This window comes from Teleopsis dalmanni, chromosome 2 (assembly GCF_002237135.1).
Source record: "Teleopsis dalmanni isolate 2A chromosome 2, ASM223713v2, whole genome shotgun sequence".
Taxonomy (NCBI): Eukaryota; Metazoa; Arthropoda; class Insecta; order Diptera; family Diopsidae; genus Teleopsis; species Teleopsis dalmanni.
In genome coordinates this window covers 69,099,603-69,122,248 of record NC_051847.1, presented here as the reverse complement: position 1 = coordinate 69,122,248, position 22,646 = coordinate 69,099,603, and the positions used below count along the sequence as shown (strand labels likewise).

The 22,646-nt window shown below is 29.5% G+C and overlaps 3 protein-coding genes across 5 annotated transcripts in view; 1 reads left to right on the top strand and 2 right to left on the bottom strand.

Moving 5' to 3' along the window:
- LOC119677818 (angiogenic factor with G patch and FHA domains 1-like) overlaps positions 1-22,646 on the bottom strand; it is a 163,557-nt gene that overhangs the window by 11,394 nt on the left and 129,517 nt on the right. The gene's annotated exons all lie outside the window — the stretch shown is intronic.
- On the top strand, positions 961-22,635 carry LOC119677817 (angiogenic factor with G patch and FHA domains 1). Of its 2 annotated transcripts, XM_038089347.1 has the most exons (11): positions 961-1,410; positions 1,472-1,592; positions 15,505-15,641; positions 15,702-15,818; positions 19,491-19,532; positions 19,658-20,057; positions 20,149-20,309; positions 20,375-20,702; positions 20,777-20,891; positions 20,951-21,056; positions 22,395-22,635. In XM_038089347.1, exons 1-11 carry the CDS (start codon positions 1,207-1,209, stop codon positions 22,551-22,553), a joined length of 1,890 nt encoding a protein of 629 aa, XP_037945275.1. In that variant the 5' UTR covers positions 961-1,206; the 3' UTR covers positions 22,554-22,635. The 2 variants fall into 2 exon arrangements, with proteins under 2 accessions (XP_037945275.1, XP_037945276.1); XM_038089348.1 differs by lacking the exon at positions 19,658-20,057 and having other exon boundaries at positions 962-1,410; positions 19,491-19,599.
- LOC119677820 (hexokinase type 2) lies at positions 4,073-8,957 on the bottom strand. Its single transcript, XM_038089353.1, has 2 exons — positions 8,000-8,957; positions 4,073-4,655 (listed from the first exon to the last, which is right to left on the bottom strand). The coding sequence occupies exons 1-2, from the start codon at positions 8,850-8,852 to the stop codon at positions 4,144-4,146; spliced, it is 1,365 nt and encodes a 454-aa protein (XP_037945281.1). The 5' UTR covers positions 8,853-8,957; the 3' UTR covers positions 4,073-4,143.

The following is a 22,646-nucleotide window of genomic DNA, read 5'->3' as shown; positions in this document are numbered from 1 at the left end:
GAACAGTGAAATACAATACAGTAAAAATTATATATTGCGTTGATATTTAATAAATCTAACATAAGAAATAAAAACTGATATATTTAAATGTGAAATCGAAACTTCATTTATAATAAAAAGCATTTGATGTAATAAATATTTTATTCTTATTTGAATCATGATGAAAACAATGTAGTTACTGTTGTAACTTAATAATAAGATAAGATATAAATAATGAGACAATTTAAGATTGCTAATTAGGTAGTGTCATACCAATTGGTTTATTCATATTAAAAGTAGTTTTCGTCAGACTAAAGGCCATGTTATGATTGCAGTTACAGTCATCCAATTCTTTCAATTTGTGGACGTCATGGTTTTGTTTGTTTCGGTTGCAGTCACTACAAGAATACCAAAACTTTAATGCTATGTTGCTAATTTTTATTTTGAAAAATGGAAACTGTTGAACATTTCGGATTTCGATAAAAGGTATACTTTAATTTTTGAACATTTAAAAAATGTAAAATATGTTACATTTAAGCTAGAAGAACATAGAGAGAAAAGTTTACAAAGGTGATTCAAACTATATCGCATTCATAAAGTAAATTTAGTATACTTTGTTAGTTATATATAAAGTAATATTCATATATTCATATTATGTATAATAATTTAATAAGGTTATTTTTGAAATGTTGGTAAGTTAAATGTAAGTAATAGAAAATAAGCGAAAATAGAAAAATTTATAACTCTTTATACAGAAATTATTGAATTTATAAATCCTTTATATAATTCATTACAAATCTTGAAAAATAAAGAAGAATTATTTCATTTTTCATTCTCTAAACGATATATTACATTTTTAAAACACATTCAATTGTATTTCCAGAGTGTACTCAAAATATTAAAATTTGACAAAATATTCAACGTAGCCAGCTAGAATCTGCATTTTGGTTAATTGAAATACATATATTTATTGTATTGCAATTTATCAATAGATATTAATGCCAGCCATCAACTAGAAAATACAAAGAGAACAAATACATACCGTATGATTGAGAGATACAAAATATTTGCCACATCTAGAACTGCAGTGAAAATGACAACTAATCAAAGTTGGCAATGCGGCCAATAAGCAAGCTGACAGCAGATTTTTTGTACGATAGGAAAGTGCATTATTTGTTTTTCAATTATATTATTAAATTTATTATTTTAATGTAATATGTATAATTCATGATGAGTAATACATCAGATTCAGGAGATAGTGTGAATTGTGAAAATAAAACTGTTAGGGAAAGTAATTTTTCAGTTGTGGCATTAGATTCTTTAAAAGAATTCGATCAAGAACAGTTATTTCAATATGTCCAAAAGCTTCAACCGCTCTACTTGAAGTGCAAGAAAAAATTACAAAATTTCAAAAACAGAGCAAAACTTCTGGTAAATAATAATAATTATTTATTTAATATAATATGTGTACTATATTTTATGTTCTCTTAAGGAAAAAACAGTTCAACTTTTGAATGATGATAAAAGCCAAAACGCTGGAGAAAACACAAATGAGGAAAATAAAGACTCCCTAACTCAAACTGAAGACGCGCAAAAAGAACAAAAAGATGTTTGTAAGTAAAACCTTTAAATGTATGACCGAATAATATAGTAAGAATATGATAACAAATAGCAAATCGCATAACTGTAGGAATACTTTAGGGACTTCCTTCGATTATTGTAGTTGTAACCTGTATTTCTGTGTCGGCTGAACTTCAAAAGGAGGTAATGGTCGCTGAGTGGCTTTAGTATGTAAACTCGGTCGATTTTGGATCCGGAACTAAATTTTAACTGTCACTATTCTATATTGAGTTAATTATGTTGCAAGTGTTGCAAATTTTGTTCCAGCAATGTTGTAGAAAGCTACAATCACTGTTCTGAGACAAAATATTGTTTTTTTGCATGAATCTTACATATTACTAACATAATTAAACATGAGTTCAAATTACTGTTGTAATTTTTTACACTGATTTCTAGCAGTGTATATAAGGCAGTGTTATATATTTAGAAAAAAGTCAGTTTATTTGCGACTGTGTTGGGGTTATAATTTTCTGCCACAAATTTTCTGTATATGTCATGTCTTATCCACGTCTTATCCAGAACATAAAACTGGCTATACATCCTAAAATATATATACTAAAATAAAAATGATGGAACAGGGATAAAATTTGCAAGAGCTATCATTAAGATATATTATATTATAAGATAATCATTAGGTACTTGTCAAGATAAAATGCGTGACAGCTCTAAATGATATTAGCGGCTCTCAGAGTATTGTAAAATACGACACTGCAGCAGAATGATTTTAAAGGATGCTGCAGGGCCAACAAATTAGAAAGATGGAATGCAAATCTATCCCTACATAACGACAGCATCGATATTGGAATATCTAACGCAATTTTTATATTAACAAGTAAAAGTTAAGCACGTTGCTATGTACTGATCTCAATTGAGTTCGGACAGTACTTGCAACAAGGGAGTCATCGTTCTGCCTAAAAGCTGTTTAGCGGGGCTTGTTAAGAATTTTGTTTTTGCCAACCTTGGTCTTTAAGATGATATTGCCACTGTAAATTCTTGACCTCACGTTTATATTGTTGTTGTAACCCACTTGGAACTATTTGTGGCTTCTTGGGAGGTGTCGAACGGCACTTGATCGTCGTTGGCAAAGAGTGGCTGTGTACATAGACCTGACAATTCTCTTCTAAGTAGGCATGGTATCAGTCGAGGAGTGTTTATACTTGTAGAAGAAAAAAGAAATACTTTAACACTTCTTCTGTACTAGAATACATGTAGTTAAGAACAGCATTAGGTCCTAAGACAATTATGCTTTTAATTTTCTCAAGGAAGTACACAATATAAGCTTAATCAGATTTTGTGGTTAAAAGATTTGCGAAATGATTTTTAAAGTAATATCACTCAAGGTCTCGCGTCAAGAAGTATTATAACAACGGATCTGTGGAGTTCTAAATGAATTAATGAACTAAACTGCCACAATAACCTAACTCAACCTAAGCTATTAAAGTATTTTTAATATTTATTTTCTTAATAATCATATATTCATTTTTCAAGTATTAGCTATGAATTAAAATTACAGACTTTACATATCTATCTTTGGTTATTCATTAACCGATTAAAGTCTGCCTTAAGTCCGCTCTTACGATTTTGATGAAATTTTAATGTATTTCTATTAGAGATCATAGAAGTTAAATCAAACATTTTTTTGACATCTGGAAATATTCCTGAGATATAGCATAGGTATTTAAATACCTAACGCGTTGGTGTGTTAATTCTTCTATTAATTTTACATAATTTGCATCTCTATTGCATATAGAACACATTAAATTGCCTAATAATGGTGAGGGGTTCTGTGTTTTTCTCATTACCCAATATTTCGCAACAGTTTTGCCAAGCATTTTCCGACATAAAAAAACCATGATTTCAACCTCTGAAAAACTAACGTTAACCAGGTAAAAATTATGCTGTTCTATTTTTATGTTATAGGTTCATCCTTGCCCTTTACTATAAAAAAAAAATTTTTTTTATGATATCTTTTACTTAGATCGCACTAGCATAGTTGACGTGTCTACACTTTAACGGGTATTTAAATATCCACTATGCTAAAATGGGTTTAAAAAAACCGATATATATGATAGCATTTATTAAATTACACAAAGAATCAATAGAAAGAAAGAGAAGTATGAGTAGGTAAATGTTAACGATTTCCGTTAATATACCGTCTATATATTGTCTATAGACCATCTATGATTGTCAATCATTTGCTATAAAAAATTTCACTAGAAAAGGACAGTGATGCAACAACAAAACACATTATGAAACCGGTTTCAGGTTTTTAGTAAAATGGACAATACTATTTGTATAAGCATAGCTGTGTTATAGTAGATCAGTTATTCGTGGCTTGAAAATCTGTTTTATAGTTTCATGTGACTAACTATTTTTTGTGTTATCTGCTTTCAGTTCGTATTCAAGTACAGTTGTCTCTGTTGTATTATATAGAATCCCAATTATTTAAAACATTGATACTTAAAACAAAAAATTATAATTTTAAAATATTTATTAGAGAAAAATCAACTTATGTACTAAGATTTCAGTATTCTAAAATAGGAATTATTTCTGACGACTGGCGACGGCAGCAACTAAAGCAGCTCCTCGTCCAGATCCATCCTCCGAAAGCATTATATCAAATTTAATGCCGGGGGTTACAAATTTACGCATAGTTACACGCATGTAAGCATCAAATTTCGGATGATGTTTATACACAGAACCATCCACACCTATGACAACGTTCGGTTCGTTGATTCTATTCACCAGTCCGGCTAAGCCTACAGCAACTAAATTAGCAGCTCGTTGCGCTACGCACTCACACATGAATCTTAATTTCTGGCAGTCTTCTATATTCACTTTTTCCGATCCAAAAAGTTCTTTTAGTATATTTTTCGTATTTGTAAAATCAGGAAAGGTGTCTGCCTCGATTCTAGATAACATTTCTGTTTTAAAACAACCCACTTCCTTGTTCAATACTTCCAAAATTTTGTTTTTATTTGCTGAGCGTAGAAACATAAGATTCTCTTTAGTGGCCTTATGCAGTGCAAGGCGTACAAGTTCTCCCAGATACATTCCTTTAAAAAAAGTAAAAATAATAATAATTGATTTATTAAAAGTATAATAAAATCTTAGCATTTTTGCAATGGGAATATTTTTCTAAGAGTTACATGATTTTGGCATGAAAATTTGAAACATATGCCTAAGGTTTAATGTCGCTTTCTGACTTTATCAGCTCATATCATATCATATGCATATGTTATCACAACTAAATTACCATCACATATACAAAATATTGAATAAAAACATTAGCTCATTAATGTTGTTTGACACACCTCAAAAATATAAACAATGCCATAAAGCTTTATTCGATATCAGTGGATAAGATCTTTAAAGATATGGATTCTTGGAATTATTTTTATAAATTGCACGTAATCCAATAATTCCATTGAAAAATATTTTTATGGGATTGATAAGGAAGGCAGTATCAAAACGCTACATTTTCTATGTTTTTATTATCTGCTCACTTTGTTTAGTTTTAGGATCTGTTTTTTTTAAATCTCTTTGATGCCCTACTAAGAGAAGTCCACGTTCTTTATGTAAAGTGCCTGAAGAATGATTTGATTTATAATTTGTAAGCATTCGTTTGTTGATGAATTTATGCACTTTCGATCTGAAATATACAGATTATATTAATAAAATCTTGGTGGATTAAGTGGAAAAACGTTAACAGAACATTTCAATTTGATGAAAAGGTTTAATAGTATGTAAAATTAGCTTAAATATATGTGTTCTTATAGGTCAATCTCCCCAAACAATGGGAATTATTTTGGGAACTTCAATTTGGTTTGTGTTAATATGTATAGTCAGAAGTTTTAGTATGGAATAATAAAGACCAACTTGATGGTACTAGGTTATGTTTTAAATATCTGCTGAGAAGTATGATCGATATATGACGAGCGTTGATTATGTTCCTAATACTGGTACATAACTTAGTAGAGGAAAAAAAACAGACTGTGATAACTGTTGGTTTTATATAATATAGAAAGTGGATTAGGTACGGTCATGAAGATTGTGTACTTTGTTTTTAATCCTAAGTTGTTGAAATAATGCCAACAACAGTAGGCATAATATCTGGATAATGAATAATGATATTGGATACCATACTATCCTTTAAGGATAATCTTTATGCATATTAATAAAAGCATATTCAGCCTGTGTTGCTTTCTCAATGATCAGCAAATAGAGTCCGAAAAAATAATATCCTTACAGCAGTAATAAAATCTTGGTGGTATTATTTACGGATAAGATCCTGAACATAAATATCCCTGTAGTATTATCTAGGGACAAGATTCTTTAGATAAATATATGTAATTGAATTCCCATAAGCTGGGAATACTACATGCTATATAGCAATCTATAATAATAACCAACTATCAATGAAAAACAGTTTGCGATTATCTCATACCGATTTTTTAAACAGGTATATAATTTCTAATATTGTATAATGTCATGTCCGAAACAATCATTTTTGATTCTCTTGCTTACTGAAAATGTATAGACTTTATCAAGCGAAATCTGAGTAATAAATCTTAATTTGTGATAAACAGTACAAATAGTGACATAGACATAGTCTAGTCCATTTAATTTTATACTTAATTTTTTAATGTCGGGAACCCATAGGTCTCGAATTATTACTATTAAATATCAATGAATAATATAGTTTTGTTGTTTTTGTATTTGGACAAAGAATTTGGTTTTTGAGACAGAGCAAAAAATAAATATATAAATAAAATGAATGATGTAATTGTTAGGTTATGTTGTCGTTATTCACGATAATTTATGCAAACACTTTGGTTAAGAAGAGAGTCATTGTGCCGTAGCATAAACTCTGATTTGAAACTTATCCTCGAAATCAAGGAATCCAATCGACTTTAAAATATATTTATCATCTATCTCAGTAGCGTTGATATAGGTGGAGAATTATTTATGGGATCCTGGGAACTATTCAGCATGAAATTTTCATAATACAAAAGCTATGTTACTTATAAAGTAATATATTATATATTAAAAAATATAAAACATAATAATAAAAAGATATTTATATGGAACTATTTTTTAAAAGCTAATTTCTTCAATTTTCAAATAGTCCTTTTAAATAGAGTAGGCTTTATACTCCCAATCATTTCGGAGTACAGACTATGCAGAGTAGTTCAGAGTACTTATTCATCTCGTAAAGTAAACAATTTATATATATATTTATATATCGCATTAACTTTTTTGATATATTGCTGTGCCAGTTGGATAAATGTATTTATTTTAAATCTTTCCTTAGATTGAATATATTCTTTTTATAACAAAATCTTTCCTTAGGAGTGAATATATACTTTCCATATTAAACAAAATTTAAAATTGATATGTATATTACTTAAAGCTTAATGATATCGTCTCTATATTATTTTAACATTATTAGTATTTTCGTGAAAATTTATTTTTTAAAATTATTTGTACTTTAAAATTTGTTACTTATATTGAATATATTATATTTCAGATTAAAAAGCATATGTTGTATAATTTATTCAAATCATTTTACGTGTAATACAAAAATATAATCTAAACTTGAACTAATAGAAATTATACCCTTGTAACCCCTCAAGGGCAAAAATTTACTATACAATACAATAGATAGTAAAACAGTGATAACAGTGATAGTTTGACTCTCTTCTACTCTTATGTTTAAATATTACGTTACATGATCGTTTGTCAGAGAGAAAGAGAGAGAGAGAGAGAGATAGAGAAAGAATGAGTATATTATATTTTATAAAATATAATACCGTTATACTCTTATAGATTCTAATATTTTATTTAGTATTCTGTAGTCTAATGGACGCTCTTTATATGTAGATCCGTGCTGAATGAAAGATAAAGCGAGCTAATCTAATAAATAACTTGATATGAACAATATTCTGTGTTTTCTCTGACGTCTCTTAATTTTCGTTAATTGAAATTTGATAACTCATTTTAAGTGAAGATAGGAGGGAGTAGGAACTTAAAGTCATTTAAACAATTATGATTAAATTCTTATAAAAGAAATTTTTATCTTTAAAGGCAATCTATTCATTCATTTATTGCCATTCAAGCAAACACCGTCCCACTTCACTAATTCAGTCAAATTTTTACGGAAATTTACAACAAAATTGTAAATAAATGAAAATAATTAAAAATATAGTTATATTTAAATAAAATTTTAAAAAATAATTTTGTTTTTTTAACGAACTTTTTAAAAAAAATTTTTATTTTTTTAAAGGATTTTATTTATTTTTTTAACTATTGACCAATTAGCCCTTCGAAAAATAAAATTATTATTAAAAAATTTATTATTTTAAATAAAGTGAAAATTTTAATTATTTAAATAAATTACCTGATATCATTTTCTCATAAAGTTGTTGACCAATATTTGGACTCATTTTATCGACTATTCGATCATAATCAGTACGTACAAATTCTAATAATCCACTATCGCCAAATGCACCCCATTCAACGTTGATGATAACTTTTTTTTTGGTACGCTTTAGTTCGGGTTCCAATAAATCAACACAATCCACATTTTCCACATAACAAGCATTACAACCGGTACCGACAATTAAACCAATACGACAGTTGGCATTGCGATGTGCGCAGGACATAAGTGTACCCGTTGTATCATTAAGTAATGCTAATACCTCAATTTCCGTATTACCTCGTCGCGCTATTGCTTCCTTAAGTAAACGACCAACATCTTCATTTTCTGTATTGGAACACTGAAAACCTTTTGTCCACCGTACCAACATAGACTTCTTGAGTCCCAATTGCACACAAGGAAATGAGAATGTAAAACCCAAGGGTAGATAAGATTCGCCCACTTGCTGAGCTTTAACAAAATCATCCAAACACTTTGCTATATGATCAAATAGTTGTTCACCGGTGCCAACTAATATTTCTTGTGGTATAGGATACGTGTTAGACACAATGGTAGCATCGTGATGACCTTTGAGCGTTACGAGTAGAACCCGAAAATTTGTGCCACCCAAATCGAGTGCCAAAAATTTACCTCTCTCATCACCGTTGGGCAGATCTTGTACGTAAGTAATGAAACATTTTGTATCGGCTTTTGCGTGGGTGTCTTTGTTTAATCCTTTGCGGATTTCATTACCAAAACGATTGTACACTTCCTTCAGCTGTGAATCGCTGAGTGTAAACTCTTTCATAAATTCCTTCAATCGTGGATCTTGCATGATTGATCGATTATTGCTAACCAAACGTTCCAACTTTCCGTGTTCACTAACAAAGTGCAACTAATTAATGTATTTGCTGTTCTTAACGCTTTGCTAGGTGTCATTGCAATTTGCTTAGAACTGCGAGCGTTAGAAAACAGATTCAGAGTCAATGTAAATGATTATTTATGATAAGAAAGTTACTTTTTTTTGTTTTTATTTAATTTTATTATTTTTTTATGGTATTTAAGTTAGCACTTATGCGCAATTTAGTTTTAAATTTAATTTTCATTTTGAGCTTCCTAACTTTTTGCACAATGGGAAAATTTTGTATAAAATTTAATTATATATAATTTTAAATATTTTTTTTAATTTTGATTGTATTGAGATATTTCTGAACGTTTAAGTTGGTCGAAATAGTGGGCGCTAATCTAAAATTTCAGTCCGAAGTCTAATAAGTAGTGTTTGAGTCAAAGATTTTAATGATTAAACTTTTGTACATTACGACTTAAACTAAAAAATAGTATCTTATCTCCTTGCATTAATAATAATAAAATTTATTATACATATATATAGGGGATTTCTATGTCCTATATAGTGATTAGTAGGTGATTTACTTATAGAAGTTTCTTTTGTTTTTATTTTGTGTCATATAAACAGGGACCGAAAATAATAATTATTTTGAACATTTATAGGAAAAAAAGCAGCAACATAACGTTGTCTGAATTCTTATTTAAGTATATAGGTATCATTCTAACTACTTTCATCTTTAATATAAAAAAAAATTTAAAAAAAATAAAAAAAAATAAAAAAAAAAAATAAAAAAAAATAAAAAAAAAATAATAAAAAAAAAATAAAAAAAAATAATAAATAAAATAATAAATAAAATATTTAGAATGCCCAATGCCAAAACTGCCAGAATGCAAAAAATAATAGTTATTCTTGAGTTTTATATTTTTAAGGATAAATACTAATTATCATAACATAATAATATATAAAATAGAATATTATAAGATAATAATAATAAAATAAAAATGTAATAAAATAATAATAATAAAATAATAATAATAATATAATAATAATAAAATAATAAAAATAATAAAATAACAATTATAAAATAATAATAATCATAAAATAACAATAATAATAAAATAATGCTCAATGCCAAAAATGTCAGAATGCAAAAAATAATAGTTATTTTTGAGTTTTATATTTTTAACGAAAAAATGGTAATTATCATAACATAATAATATATAAAATAGAATATTATAAAATAATAATAATAAAATAATAATAATAAAATATTAATAATAATATAATAATAATAAAATAATAATAATAAAATAATAATAATAATAAAATAACAATATATTATTATTATAAAATAATAATAATCATAAAATAACAATAATAATAAAATAATGCCGAATGCCAAAAATGCCAGAATGCAAAAAATAATAGTTATTCTTGAGTTTTATATTTTTAAGGAAAAATATTATAGAATAATAATGATAATAAAATAATAATAATGAAATAATAATAATCAAATAATAATTATAATAAAATAATAATAATAAAATAATAATAAAATAATAATAATAAAATAATGATAATAAAATAACAATAATAAAATAAAAAGCGAGTATATATATGAGTTATAATTGTGTGTGGAAAAGTAAAAGACACGTAATAATAATTATTTTTGAAAAATATAATATAAAACAAATTTAATTATTAATTTTTGAGTTTTATTTTAAAATGCGAATGATAAGAGTTCTAAGTTGATTTATATTTTTTAAATGATAACTGTTATGGTCCGTGAATATAAATTATTAAACTTAATAACGGTATTAAATAAAAACGTATATAAAGCCTTTATTTAAACGTTTATCATGTGAACATTTGTGCCAAAATATCAATTGTATTTATCTAATGTATTACATATTTTTTACGCATATTACATATCAACTCAATTACTTCATAAATCGGTTCTGATGGTTCAGTATACTTAGCAGATAAAAAATATAGTCGCGACGCTGTTTATTATAGCTTGATCAATATGAATTTATGTATCTTGTGACTGAGTAGCTTATTGTTTACGTATATAAAAAATAAGTTTTTAATAAGTTTTATAGTTAGGATGGATGAGACATCCAGCCAGCCTAATCAGAAACTTACTGTCGCCAGTTGGTAAAACTGCCTTCATATAGTTGGTCATACTATATTAAAAAAATTAATACATACATAAGCTTGGCGTTGTTCCTTGAGATCCACAACCATTTCTTTTACTTGCACTAAAGTGATTTCATAACTTTTCGTCGTCTCTATTTTTTGGATATAGAAATTTTGAACTTTCTCCTTGTAAGTCTCAGTCATCCTCATTTGAAGAAATAAGGTGCCATAAATCTAAATATCTCCAGAAGTTCATTTACAATTTCCAAAATGTTTAAATTCAAAGTCCTAAATACCGCTCTCTATATCATGTTGTTATTCTCTACATATACTGTTATAATTTGTGGTCGTCGAGCTAAGAGAGGTTACTAATTCTTCATTAAGTTCTCTAATCATTCTTCTTTTTTTATTTTTTTATTCTTATACGTGTTATGGACGTGTTGGGATGCCAGTTATGGTTTCTGAAAGTGTTTGTATCATTCATAAACTCGTAGTTGTTGCATAGCATCGTCACTAAAAGTCTTCTGTAGTGTTTGAATTGTGGCACTAAATTTCACACAAACTCTCCGATCCGAAATAAAATTAAAAAGTCAAACAAATTTATTTAATAGGACCTTTTTGTACCAGTCTGCTATTTTAACCTTACCTAACTATTCCTCAATAAGTTTTTAGTATGATTAATGAAATAAACACTTTCAGGCAATTTTATTATTATTATTTTATCATGGCAGTTCCACTCAAAACATACTGAAACTCACATAGAACGAGGGTTCTAGTATCAGTACTTTGTGATATCATTCGGGATTTTATTTCATACTTTTGGTAGAATTCGACATTATTTAACAATAAAAACTTTTTCAAGAGCGTATATATCCAACGCTTCTCGAATATTTTTCTATCTGCATTATAGAACGATTCATCTTTGGCTTGTAGAGGTGTGTTTATGTACAGGGAAGTTATATTGCCGCCACAAGCTTTATTTCTGATTCCGAGTTTCAGGAATAGAACCAAATGTCTTTCCATAAAGCTTTGTCTATAAGTTTATAACTAGGTTAGATTGTTGATAGTTGGAAGCTAGCTGTATACAGAAACTATTTTGGATGGTAGTCGTCGTGTGACATTGTCGTGGTAAAAGACAGTGTTAATTTTCTTTATTTTTTATTTTATTTTTTAATACAGTTTATTCCTATAATTTATTAAAACTGCACATTAATCAGTATGAGTCATATAATAATAAAAATTTTTTCTCATTTATTTGAGCATCTACTTAGTTAGTGTAAAACTGCTTAAGATATTTTTTGTTGCATTAAGGGATTTTCATGAGCCCGAGTAACGACCACAATAACTGGAAAAGGTGCGACGTTGCAACAAAGAAAATACAATTCTTATATACATATGTATTTTGTTGTCGCCGATAGAAATACCTAGGTGTGCCTCTTGGGTCGGGTCAAGATATAAAAGGGTAAACTAGGTTCAATACTACAATTTATGGAGGAAATACGCTGAATCTGTAAAAGAGGCACAAAACATCTTTATGCGGCTGTGCAAAGTACCCAAATTTAATAACAATAATATTAGATCAAAAATTTTAAGATTGTGACTTATATATCTTCTGCGAGGAAATAAAGCAATTACCATTATAATAATAATATGTAATAGCAGTACTATTATTACTATTCTATATATACTACTTTCTATTAACAGTAGCAGGATAGTAGAACCAAATTAATTTGGTTTTCATAAACGTTTTTTAATTTTAATTTTCAATTTTTAATAGTCCAAAAATTTTGTCCATTTTACCTACTGTACATTAATATGGTTTATATTTTCCAATCGATAAAAAATACGAAACTATTGGATCCAAGCGTTTCAAAGATAAACCTTTTAATCTCTTCAGAAAGCAGCTGTTTTCTAGATAAATGCTTTTGTTGTTAATTAGTTTAATTTCCTTATTTTTAGAAACATACGCGAGCTATACTAGTTTTAACTAGAAATTCCAATGTTTACTAACTTATATGTCATGTCAAAGATATCCGAAAAAGTCAAAAATTGTATCAAAACAATCATACGTCACTCTTTTCTATCAACACTACAGATAACAGCCCAATCATTTAATACTCGTACTTCAGAGTTTTTGCATAGGAAATAAAATCATGCAAACTGAAATGAAATACTTCGTTTTTATAACACCTCATGTTTTTTTTTATTACATATCATGCACATTGCTTTATATATAATTTCTTTTTGTAATTGTAAATAAATGCAATGATACGCGTTTGTTAGAAATTAAATGTCTACAGACTCAGATTAATATGATTAGGGAATCTTATCAATTTCAACTGCTGTGAAATAGCATGAAATTTACAAGGAGAAATGCAATTAAAAAAATTTTAATAAGACAAATTCTGTTTTGATAACGTCAAACTGCAATAAAAAAAGTAATTAACATATATGAATCTATAAAAAAAAATTAATTTAAATAAAATATTAAATGTTACGTTTTTCCTTATTTTGTTTTGCTTCACAAATCATTTGAGTTAATTGAACTCTTGAAATCGTCAAGCTATATCCAAAAACTAAATATAATATTAACACAAAACTTATATTTTAAAAACTATAGTAAAATCTTGTCAAAATCTTACTCGAAGGCCTTGCTACCTTCGGCGCCCCTTTACCTACTGCTATTTTATTCTTAAGTAAAATAACACCAACCTTTAAACCCACGACTTGAATGTTGTAAGAGTCAGTGACCCCAATACCGATATATGTGAGGATCTTTTTCTTAACGTACAATTCCCGTCCCTCTTGAATCTCATAATAGAGGGACGAAATACGGTCGCTCTTAGGGTATACAAAAACGACCCTCAAATTGTTTGGCTATAATCATGAGAGGTTGCTAGTTGTAAGCAATCTTCCGATAACGAAGTTATGTTAGTTGCTGATCCAACTAACTTCAAAGACGGAAACAGCGAATCAGCACCTTTTCCTCTGAAGACGGCAGTTGAATTTCGTCTTCTGAATTGATGAACAAATTTTTTAATGAAATGGTGCTATACCGTTATTAGATATGCTGAGAATGTTAAGGGTTATGAAAAAAAATTTATAATAGTCTAGAACTGTATCGGTAACTATTACTCGTCCCTTGACTGAGGGGTGGAGATCCTGGTCAAGAACTTTGGGTTGTTAATGACCGAGTTTGTGGACTATATATTAAATGGTTGAAGGTCAAGTTAAACTCTGCACCTGTATTCTAGTAAAAAATAACATTAATGGTTATTTACTAACTAGATCCAGTGACAACGACAGTGTAGCCATAGTTGGAGTAGGGTACGACTCCAACGCTCTCTCTATTGTCACTACATATATAGTGGAAATCATAAAACCTGGGGCAGCACCGACACCAATAAGCGAGATTAGTGATGATGGCTTGGTAATTGGTAATATAGATAATGAACCAATCTTCATAGCCGTAAACAGAATAGAAATTCTTGCCATCTCCATTATCAGCAAGCACTCTTCACATATGTTAACTAACTGGTCTGTATCAGAAGACTGTTCCTTTTCAAACCCCACTACACACTATAGTTATTTAACATTCAATCTTGATATGGCGATGAATTCTGAAATGAATAGGTCAACAAAGCCAATTAATAGAAAACGCCCCGACTGGTAAATTATTTAATCATTCTTGAGTTCAGCTTGTAGTTGTGGCTCGTCTTGTAATGCTTAACTGCTTGGATATTTATTTAGTGGTCAACATTCTAATCGCAGCATTCATATCTGCTACTAACGTGGCTTTCAAGTCTTCTGAATTTTGGAGTACGTCCAAACCTTTACGCTGGAACTCTACAGTTACAGACCTTTGTAAAACTTGTAGAAAGCTCTTTATTGGAACTAACTTTAGGGTATATGTATATAGCGCTAAATAAAAGTTGAAACGCTAAATATTAATACAACTTATCAAAGTAACTCAGAGCGGCTATAAAAGCAGTCACTATCTTTAAAGATATAGAAAATAGTTTGTTTTGCGATATTAGCAATAAAAAAAAGCCTTTTGAGTATGTAGAGAATGAAAATATAATTGAATATATTAATTTGCCGGCACAATATTTTAATCTCTGGTAATAGATTTTGTCATATATTACCCACTTAACAATGTTATATTGTCTGTTACCATGTTTTGAGTTTATTGCTTGCAATAATATCTATCAGGTAAAATACTTTTTCCATTCCGTGGTGTTGTAGTCTTGCTGGTCATTAATAAATTGAATAATTTGAAGTGGCCCAATAAAATAATTCATACAAAATTAATCAATGTTTATCATATGTTATAGTGTCATATAGGCAGACTATCATATGTTATAGATTCGTTGTTATCTGTGCTAATGCTTTTATTTATTTGTTATTTACAATTCAAACTTAGTGTATTGATAAATGCAAATTAAATGTACCTTATTAGAGAACAATTAATATATTTTATTTATTTTATTTATTTTATTAGCTTCCCCAAATACAACCTTAGATTTTGTGGCTGAAATACGAAAGGCAGCTGATGAAGCTCAACACCTGAATGGATTTGTTTATGAGCCCACATCGGGTTTATATTATGATCACAAGACTGGCTATTATTATAATGCGGTAAATTTTAAAAATTCTCTATTATGAAATATTTTAATTTATTTCAAATATTTTAAATAGGAATATGGTCTTTATTATGATGGAAATACCGGCTGTTATTACAATTATAACCAAGAAAAAAATTCTTTTGAATTTCATTCTCAGGTGCCAGTACAACCTAATAACACAAGTTCAAAGGTATGAGTTATATTTGAAAGATATTTAAAAAAAAAAAAGTTGAAAGTTAAGATGTCCATACCGACTTTGTTGAATAGTTTTGAATAGAATTTGAATTTGAATTTCCTTCATCGGTTTTATAACTGGAAATATAATGAATTGTGAAATTATTAAATGTCCTGTTTTTATACCAGGTCTGTACCTGCAGTAACATTGGCATTAGAAAGTTTTTCTCTCGGCCTTTTTTTCTCAGAATACGTGAAAATTTTAACTTAAATTAGGAAAAAGAATTTTAGTTCACTTTTAAAATGCCAAAGATAATACCAGTTCAATTTAAAAAATTTGTATTATGTTTTATGAACTGTGAATTGATTTTAAAACTCTATATATTAGATTAGACAGGAAAATAAGAAAATACCTACATTTTGGTGCTTACTAAAGTATTCAAGTGGTATCCTGATGGCGTATTCCGATAATCGGTCTATCTGATAATTAATAGAAAATAGAAAAATAGAGATACAGATAAAACAAATTTGATATATGGGATATCGTTACTTTTCTGATAGAGATAGGTATACTTAATAGATCTTTTTAACTTCATATGAATCACCAAATAGTTTAGTAATGATAGCACACAGATTCATAATGGTGACGACGGTTAGTTCAGTTTCCTTTTTTGATATCGCAATTGGCAGAAAATGTCTCTGAAATAAAGTGTTGATGTTTGTATTAATATGCCCGCCCTCAACCTAACCTTATCTTATTATCATAACTTTTTTATAATATTAAATCGAATTCAATAATGATAGACATTTATTATTGTGATTATAACTAGATTCAAACACTTAACCCTACTCAAGTGATCATCGTGAGGATTTCCAAAAATGACTATACATTAAAACAGTGACCTTTAATTTTTAATGACTACAATTTAAATATAAATAAATTATAAATTTCCTATATAAATGTTGCTGCATTGATAACGTAGTGACATAGCTCTTATCTTAATATTACGATTCTTATCATAATCGTCTTATATATGATCAAACATTTGAAGATTAAAAAGCAACGAAAAATAGACATTTTATTATACTATGTAATATATGTATCTCTACACACACAAAAAAAAGCATTTTGGTCTTAAAGCAGTTGGGGTATATGTGACAGATAGGTTCTGGTTTCAATCCGAAATCCTCACTCATGATCTTTGCAAACATGAGTAAACCAAATATCTCTTTTAGAAAGGAAAAGCTTTTTTTAAAAAATAGTAGTATTGCTATCTTATTCTGAGATAGTTAGGATAATTTTTAAATTTCTCATAACATTTTGAATATTAGTGACACTATTTGTTTATAAGAAACCTTTTATTTTTCTTTATACTCGGTTACATTATATTGTTCAATAGTCTCTTTAAATAAAAAGCTGATTACTTTTTTTGATCGTCAAATTGCTGTTTTGAAGCAACTGTTAATTATTTTGCAACTTTTATTCCTACGCCTTCAATTCGTTGTTATATATACTTTCTCTTGAAAAAACCTTTTTATTTTAAAATATACTTTATTTTATTAGCAGTTATTTCCTACAACTTAACAAGATTTGTATTTTAAATTTTGTATACCTATAATAAAACTAGAATTTCTTCTCGTCAGTTTATACATCATTACCTTCTTCTTACTCCTTCCCCTGTTTATAGTTAATTTTTGTTGTACTAGGTGGATTGATAATTACCTGATTTCACAACAGATCATAACGCCAGAACAAAATCAATTATATTTTGTATATCTGGCAAGTTTTAAACGACAGCTGTAAAGATTTTAACTTCATCAGTAGTTTGGGCAACTTTTGCAAATAATTGAAATAATGCACTTTGGTGATTATTTATACCTAAAATGGAAAAAATTAAATATCGTTCAGTAATAAAATTCCTCCATTTAAAATTGGAAATGGGTTCTGTTTGCTGCAAGCTTGTACCATCGTTAACAACAATAAAATATTGGAAAGCTGAATGTGGTCGTATGAGTGTTCTTGATGAAGAGCTTCTGGGTCGTCCAAAAGAGGTCACATCTGAAAAAAACATTGAAAATATGCACGATATTGTGTTGGTTCATCCAAAAATTTAATTGCACGAGATAGCAGAGATGGCAAACATATCATATGAACGTGTATCGAATATTTTACATGAATAGTTGGGTATGAAAAAGGTTTCGGCAAGATGGGTATGAGTGCCGTGTTTGCTTACAATTCACCAAAACCGATGACTTCTTCATTCAAAACATTTTTTTGAAATGTTTGTGCACAATCCAGCTGACTGTGAGGGTTAAGTAGTGACAATTGATGAAACTTGGATCCATTACCTCACACCTGAGGAAAAGCAACAAGCCAGAGAATGGGTAAAGCCCCGGGGTAGTATTTCAAAAGACCACGAACTCAAAAATCGGTTGGAAAAGTTCTGGCTTCCGTATTTTGATATTCAAGTTTAATAATTTTCATAGAGTATTTGGAAAAAAGAAAAATTATAACATCAGACTATAATTGCTTATATTGGATCGATTGATTTAGGAAATCAAGAAAAAAAGACCACTTTTGTCGAGGAAAATAATGTTGTTTTTACAGGATAACACACTCGCTTATATGTCAGTAAAAACCATGGCAATATTAAATAAATTACGATACGAATTGCTTTCTTACCCACCGTAATCTCCAGATTTGAGTTCCAGTGACTATTACCTGTTTACAAACTTGAAAAGACGGCTCCAGAGAAAGAGATTTGCATCAAATGATGAAGTGAAATGAAAAACTGAGGTATATTTTGGAGGACTTGATAAATCGTATTATTTAAAAGGTATTGAAATGTTGAAAGATCCTTGGACTTGGTGTGTCGAGGTGGAAGGGGACTATATTGAAGCATAAAATATAATTTTCAAAAAAAAATGGGTTTTTATTACTTACACCGTTTATTTATCAATCCACCAAGTATACCTGACCTACTTTTTTTTTTTTTTTTTGTGGTGAGGAGGTGGAATGCTTTATGCACCGTCAAACCGACCGTCGTCGGAATGATGTGCCCGACTCCCTAACATTAATATGTAGTATACGGACTAAAACACCCCCTCTTCAGCGAGGCTTATTCCCCCTCGGAACCGCTTTCGCATTACTTCGAGGAGGGTCTCTTTTATGTTGGCATTTCAAGCCATGCTCTCTTGATTTTTGATCTGCGTCCAGACCATCACTTTTCACCGCATTTTCTTGGTGTCCATTCTATTTATTATATTTCTAGATCTAATTTCTTCGTTTTGAGAACTTGAATCACATATGAGTCTATCGTTCGCCAACTCTCTGAGTTCGCTTTTATCTTCTAGTTAATTATAATTTTAATTAGTATTGTCCCTATTATAATACAAAGTCGTGTTATCGTTTTTTTATTTTCTGTTCCTCTTTTCTTCTTATCATTTATCTTCCCGTCATTGCTCACTTACAAAGTTGATGGTATTTTATTTTTAAATATACAGGTAAAAAAGTAGAGGCTTACAGAGTTCACGTTCAAAAAGAGTAGAGTTGTTAGTGATCTTATATATAATTACTTACTTCTTTATGTTACTTCATTCATAATTCTAATTTGTTTTGTTTGATGATTTTGTGATTATTAAAACTTCCAGATTTAAAAATGGTTATTATACTCATTTTTACTTTCAGAACTCCCACACTAATAATGATGATGACATATTTGATAATTACGTAAATAATGACATTTTAAAACGTTTTTCAAGTCTAAGTATAAGCCGAATGCGTAGCAATGCATTAGGTGAGATTTTTAAAGAGAACTTTAGATGAAAACCCGGATTTCTTTTCTAATGTTACAGGATACGGATGTTGAATTTGATGAGTTTGGAGTGATAACGGACGCAACAAAATTTCGACAGATCAAAAAAGAAAAGAAAAATCTTAAAAGAGCGGAGGAAAAACGTAGACGTAAACTTAAAAAGAAAAAGAAGAAAAGTAAGAAGGAGAAAAGGAAACGTAAAAGACACAATGAAGATAAAAATGATAGCAATACCGACAGTGACAATGAGCGAAAAATTAAAAATAGTAAAAAAAGTGATTGCGAAGAGGGAGAATTATCTTCATCAACCACTAGTAGTAGCAGCAGTAGCAAAACGACTAATAGTAATGACTCCACTCCACAGCGACAGGATAAGTTCGAATCAAATCAACTAGAGAAGGATGAGGTACAACAGTTTAAAAGAGGAAGTCATTTTCAAGGTGCGTCTGTAACATTAGTAAAAGAAATTCGAATTTTTATGAATTATTTTATAATTATTGGTTAATATTAATTTTTTGTAATTTATTTCAGATATTGCAAAAAAATATCCACCATCATTACGTTTAATTGTAAAGGAAACTAATGTGAAGGATTTAAAAATTGGCAGTTTGTATGTGGTAACGTATAAAGGTGGTGGTCTAGGACGCGAGGGCAATCATGATATTATTATACCAGATGTTAATGTCTCAAAAGTATGTCATGTGTTCAATGTGTATTATGCTCATGTTGAAGTTGTTTTTTTTTGTTTCGCAAATAGTGCCATTTAAAGTTTAGCTATGATACTAAGCAACAACTATATTATTGTATTGATCTCGGATCGCAGAATGGTACATTACTTAATGGTGTACGTATGTCTAGCTCAAAATCGGAGAGTGATCCTCAAATTGTGAAACATGGAAGTATTATACAAATTGGGTTAACTAAATTATTGTGTCATGTGCATGAAGGAAACACAACTTGCGGCTTGTGTGAACCCGGTCTACTAATGGAAACAGCACAAGAAGCAAGTACAGAAGCAGTAGTTATGCTTACGCATAAAGAACAACTCAGAAAATTGCAGAGAAAATATGGTCTGGAAAATGAAAGTAAGTGTTACGACATTAAATATTAGTATTTAAAGGTAATTATTAACTATTTATTTACTTAATAAATACTTAAGAATTTGTGGATGTGCAAAAAAATGATAGTAGTTATAACGATCGTGCAGCTACACGTCGGACACAAGTTGGTAGTTCTACAGATAATGAAAAGACACAAACTGCATGTGTTAATACGTAAGAAAAATATTCATATTAATTAATGAATTACTCATCACAGTGTCTTATTTACATAGTGAAATATCTAGTGAGAATAAAGGTTTCAAAATGTTAGCAAATATGGGCTGGAATAAAGGCGAAGCGCTAGGTAAAACAAATGCTAGTACTGGACTATTAGAACCGGTAAGAAAGCTTATACCAGGTGTACCGGTATAAAGTGAGCGTAAAGATACAAATGTTCCGACAGGGAACATTTGTTGTAAACGAACCATTTTTTTTTGTTTGTTTACTATGACATGTTGAAATATATTTAGTATACATCAAATCATTGAACAGACAACATCATATTTTTTCATCGTGTTAAAAATGTTGAATTTTGTACCAGAAAGTGATGATTTGCGGAAAGCATTAATTTTTTGTTTTCATTTGAAGAAAAGTGGTGCAGAGTCGCATCGAATGCTTGTCGAGGCATATGGTGATTATGCTCTATCAGAAGCAACATGCAAAAGATGGTTTCAACGGTTCAGAAATAATGATTTTGATGTGAGAAATGAAGAACGTGGAAGACCGCCAAAAAAGTTTGAAGACGCCGAATTGTAAACGATATTGGATGGAGATGACACTTTGGGTCAAAAGCAAATGGCAGAAATGTTAAATGTTGCACAACAAACAATTTCTGACCGTTTAAAAGCTATGGGAAAGATCTAAAAGTGTGGAAAATAAGTGCCACATGAATTGAATGAAAGACAGATGGAAAACCGAAAAAACACTTGTGAAATTTTGCTTCAAAGATACGAAAGAAAATCGGTTTTGCATCGTATTGTTACTGGCGATGAAAAATGGATTTATTTTAAGAATCCTAAACGGAAAAAATCATGGGTTAATCCGGGACAACCATTAATATCGACTGCAAAACCAGATCGATTCGGCAAGAAGACAATGCTGTGTGTTTGGTGGGACCAGAAAGGTGTGGTGTACCACGAGCTCGTAAAACCTGGTGAAACCGTCAATGCTGGTCGCTATGAACAACAAATGATAAATTTGAACTATGCATTGATCGAAAAACGACCAGAATGGGCCAGAAGACACGGCAAGGTAATTCTGCTCCATGACAATGCACCTGCACACAAAGAAAAACGGGTTCAGGATGCAATTAAAACACTTGGCTGGGAGCTGCTACCCCACCCGCTGTATTCACCAGACTTGGCTCCTTCCGATTACCATTTGTTTTCATCGATGGGACACGCATTGGCTGAACAGCACTTTGATTCCTAAGAGGAGGTCGAAAATTGGGTGTCTGGTTGGTTTGCTTTAAAAGACGAACAATTTTTTTTGGTGTGGTATCCACAAATTGCCAGAAAGGTGGTCAAAATGTGTAGAAAGCAATGGCCAATACTTTGAATAAAATGTTTTTTACTTTCCTATTAATTAGTGTTTTATTTTCACCAAAAAACGCTCATTTCATACCGGTACACCTAATATGTGTGATAAGAGAAATATATATTATTAATTCCTTAACAGATAAACGTTGCTTCAAATGAAGGCACAAAGGGATTAGGTTGCAATACAACTATTACAAAGCAACCGACATTCAACATAAAAAAGCTGAGTGCTTTAAAGAAAACTCAAGAACGCTACCAAAAAGCCGATATATTTTATGACAATGAGGATAGTGATTAAAACAAGATAAATTTAGATTTTAACATATTATTATGCATGCAATTATTTATGTTTTTTATGTATAGATAAAAAATTAAACAACAAATTGATACA

Coding starts and splice junctions, on each gene's coding strand:
- LOC119677817 (XM_038089347.1), top strand. CDS start 1,207: ATGATGAGTAATACATCAGATTCAGGAGATAGTGTGAATTGTGAAAAT. Junction 15,642..15,701: donor CTGGCTATTATTATAATGCG/GTAAATTTTAAA, acceptor TATTTTAAATAG/GAATATGGTCTTTATTATGA. Junction 15,819..19,490: donor CTAATAACACAAGTTCAAAG/GTATGAGTTATA, acceptor TTTTACTTTCAG/AACTCCCACACTAATAATGA.
- LOC119677820 (XM_038089353.1), bottom strand. CDS start 8,852: ATGCAAGATCCACGATTGAAGGAATTTATGAAAGAGTTTACACTCAGC. Junction 4,656..7,999: donor TTATGAGAAAATGATATCAG/GTAATTTATTTA, acceptor CTTTTTTTAAAG/GAATGTATCTGGGAGAACTT.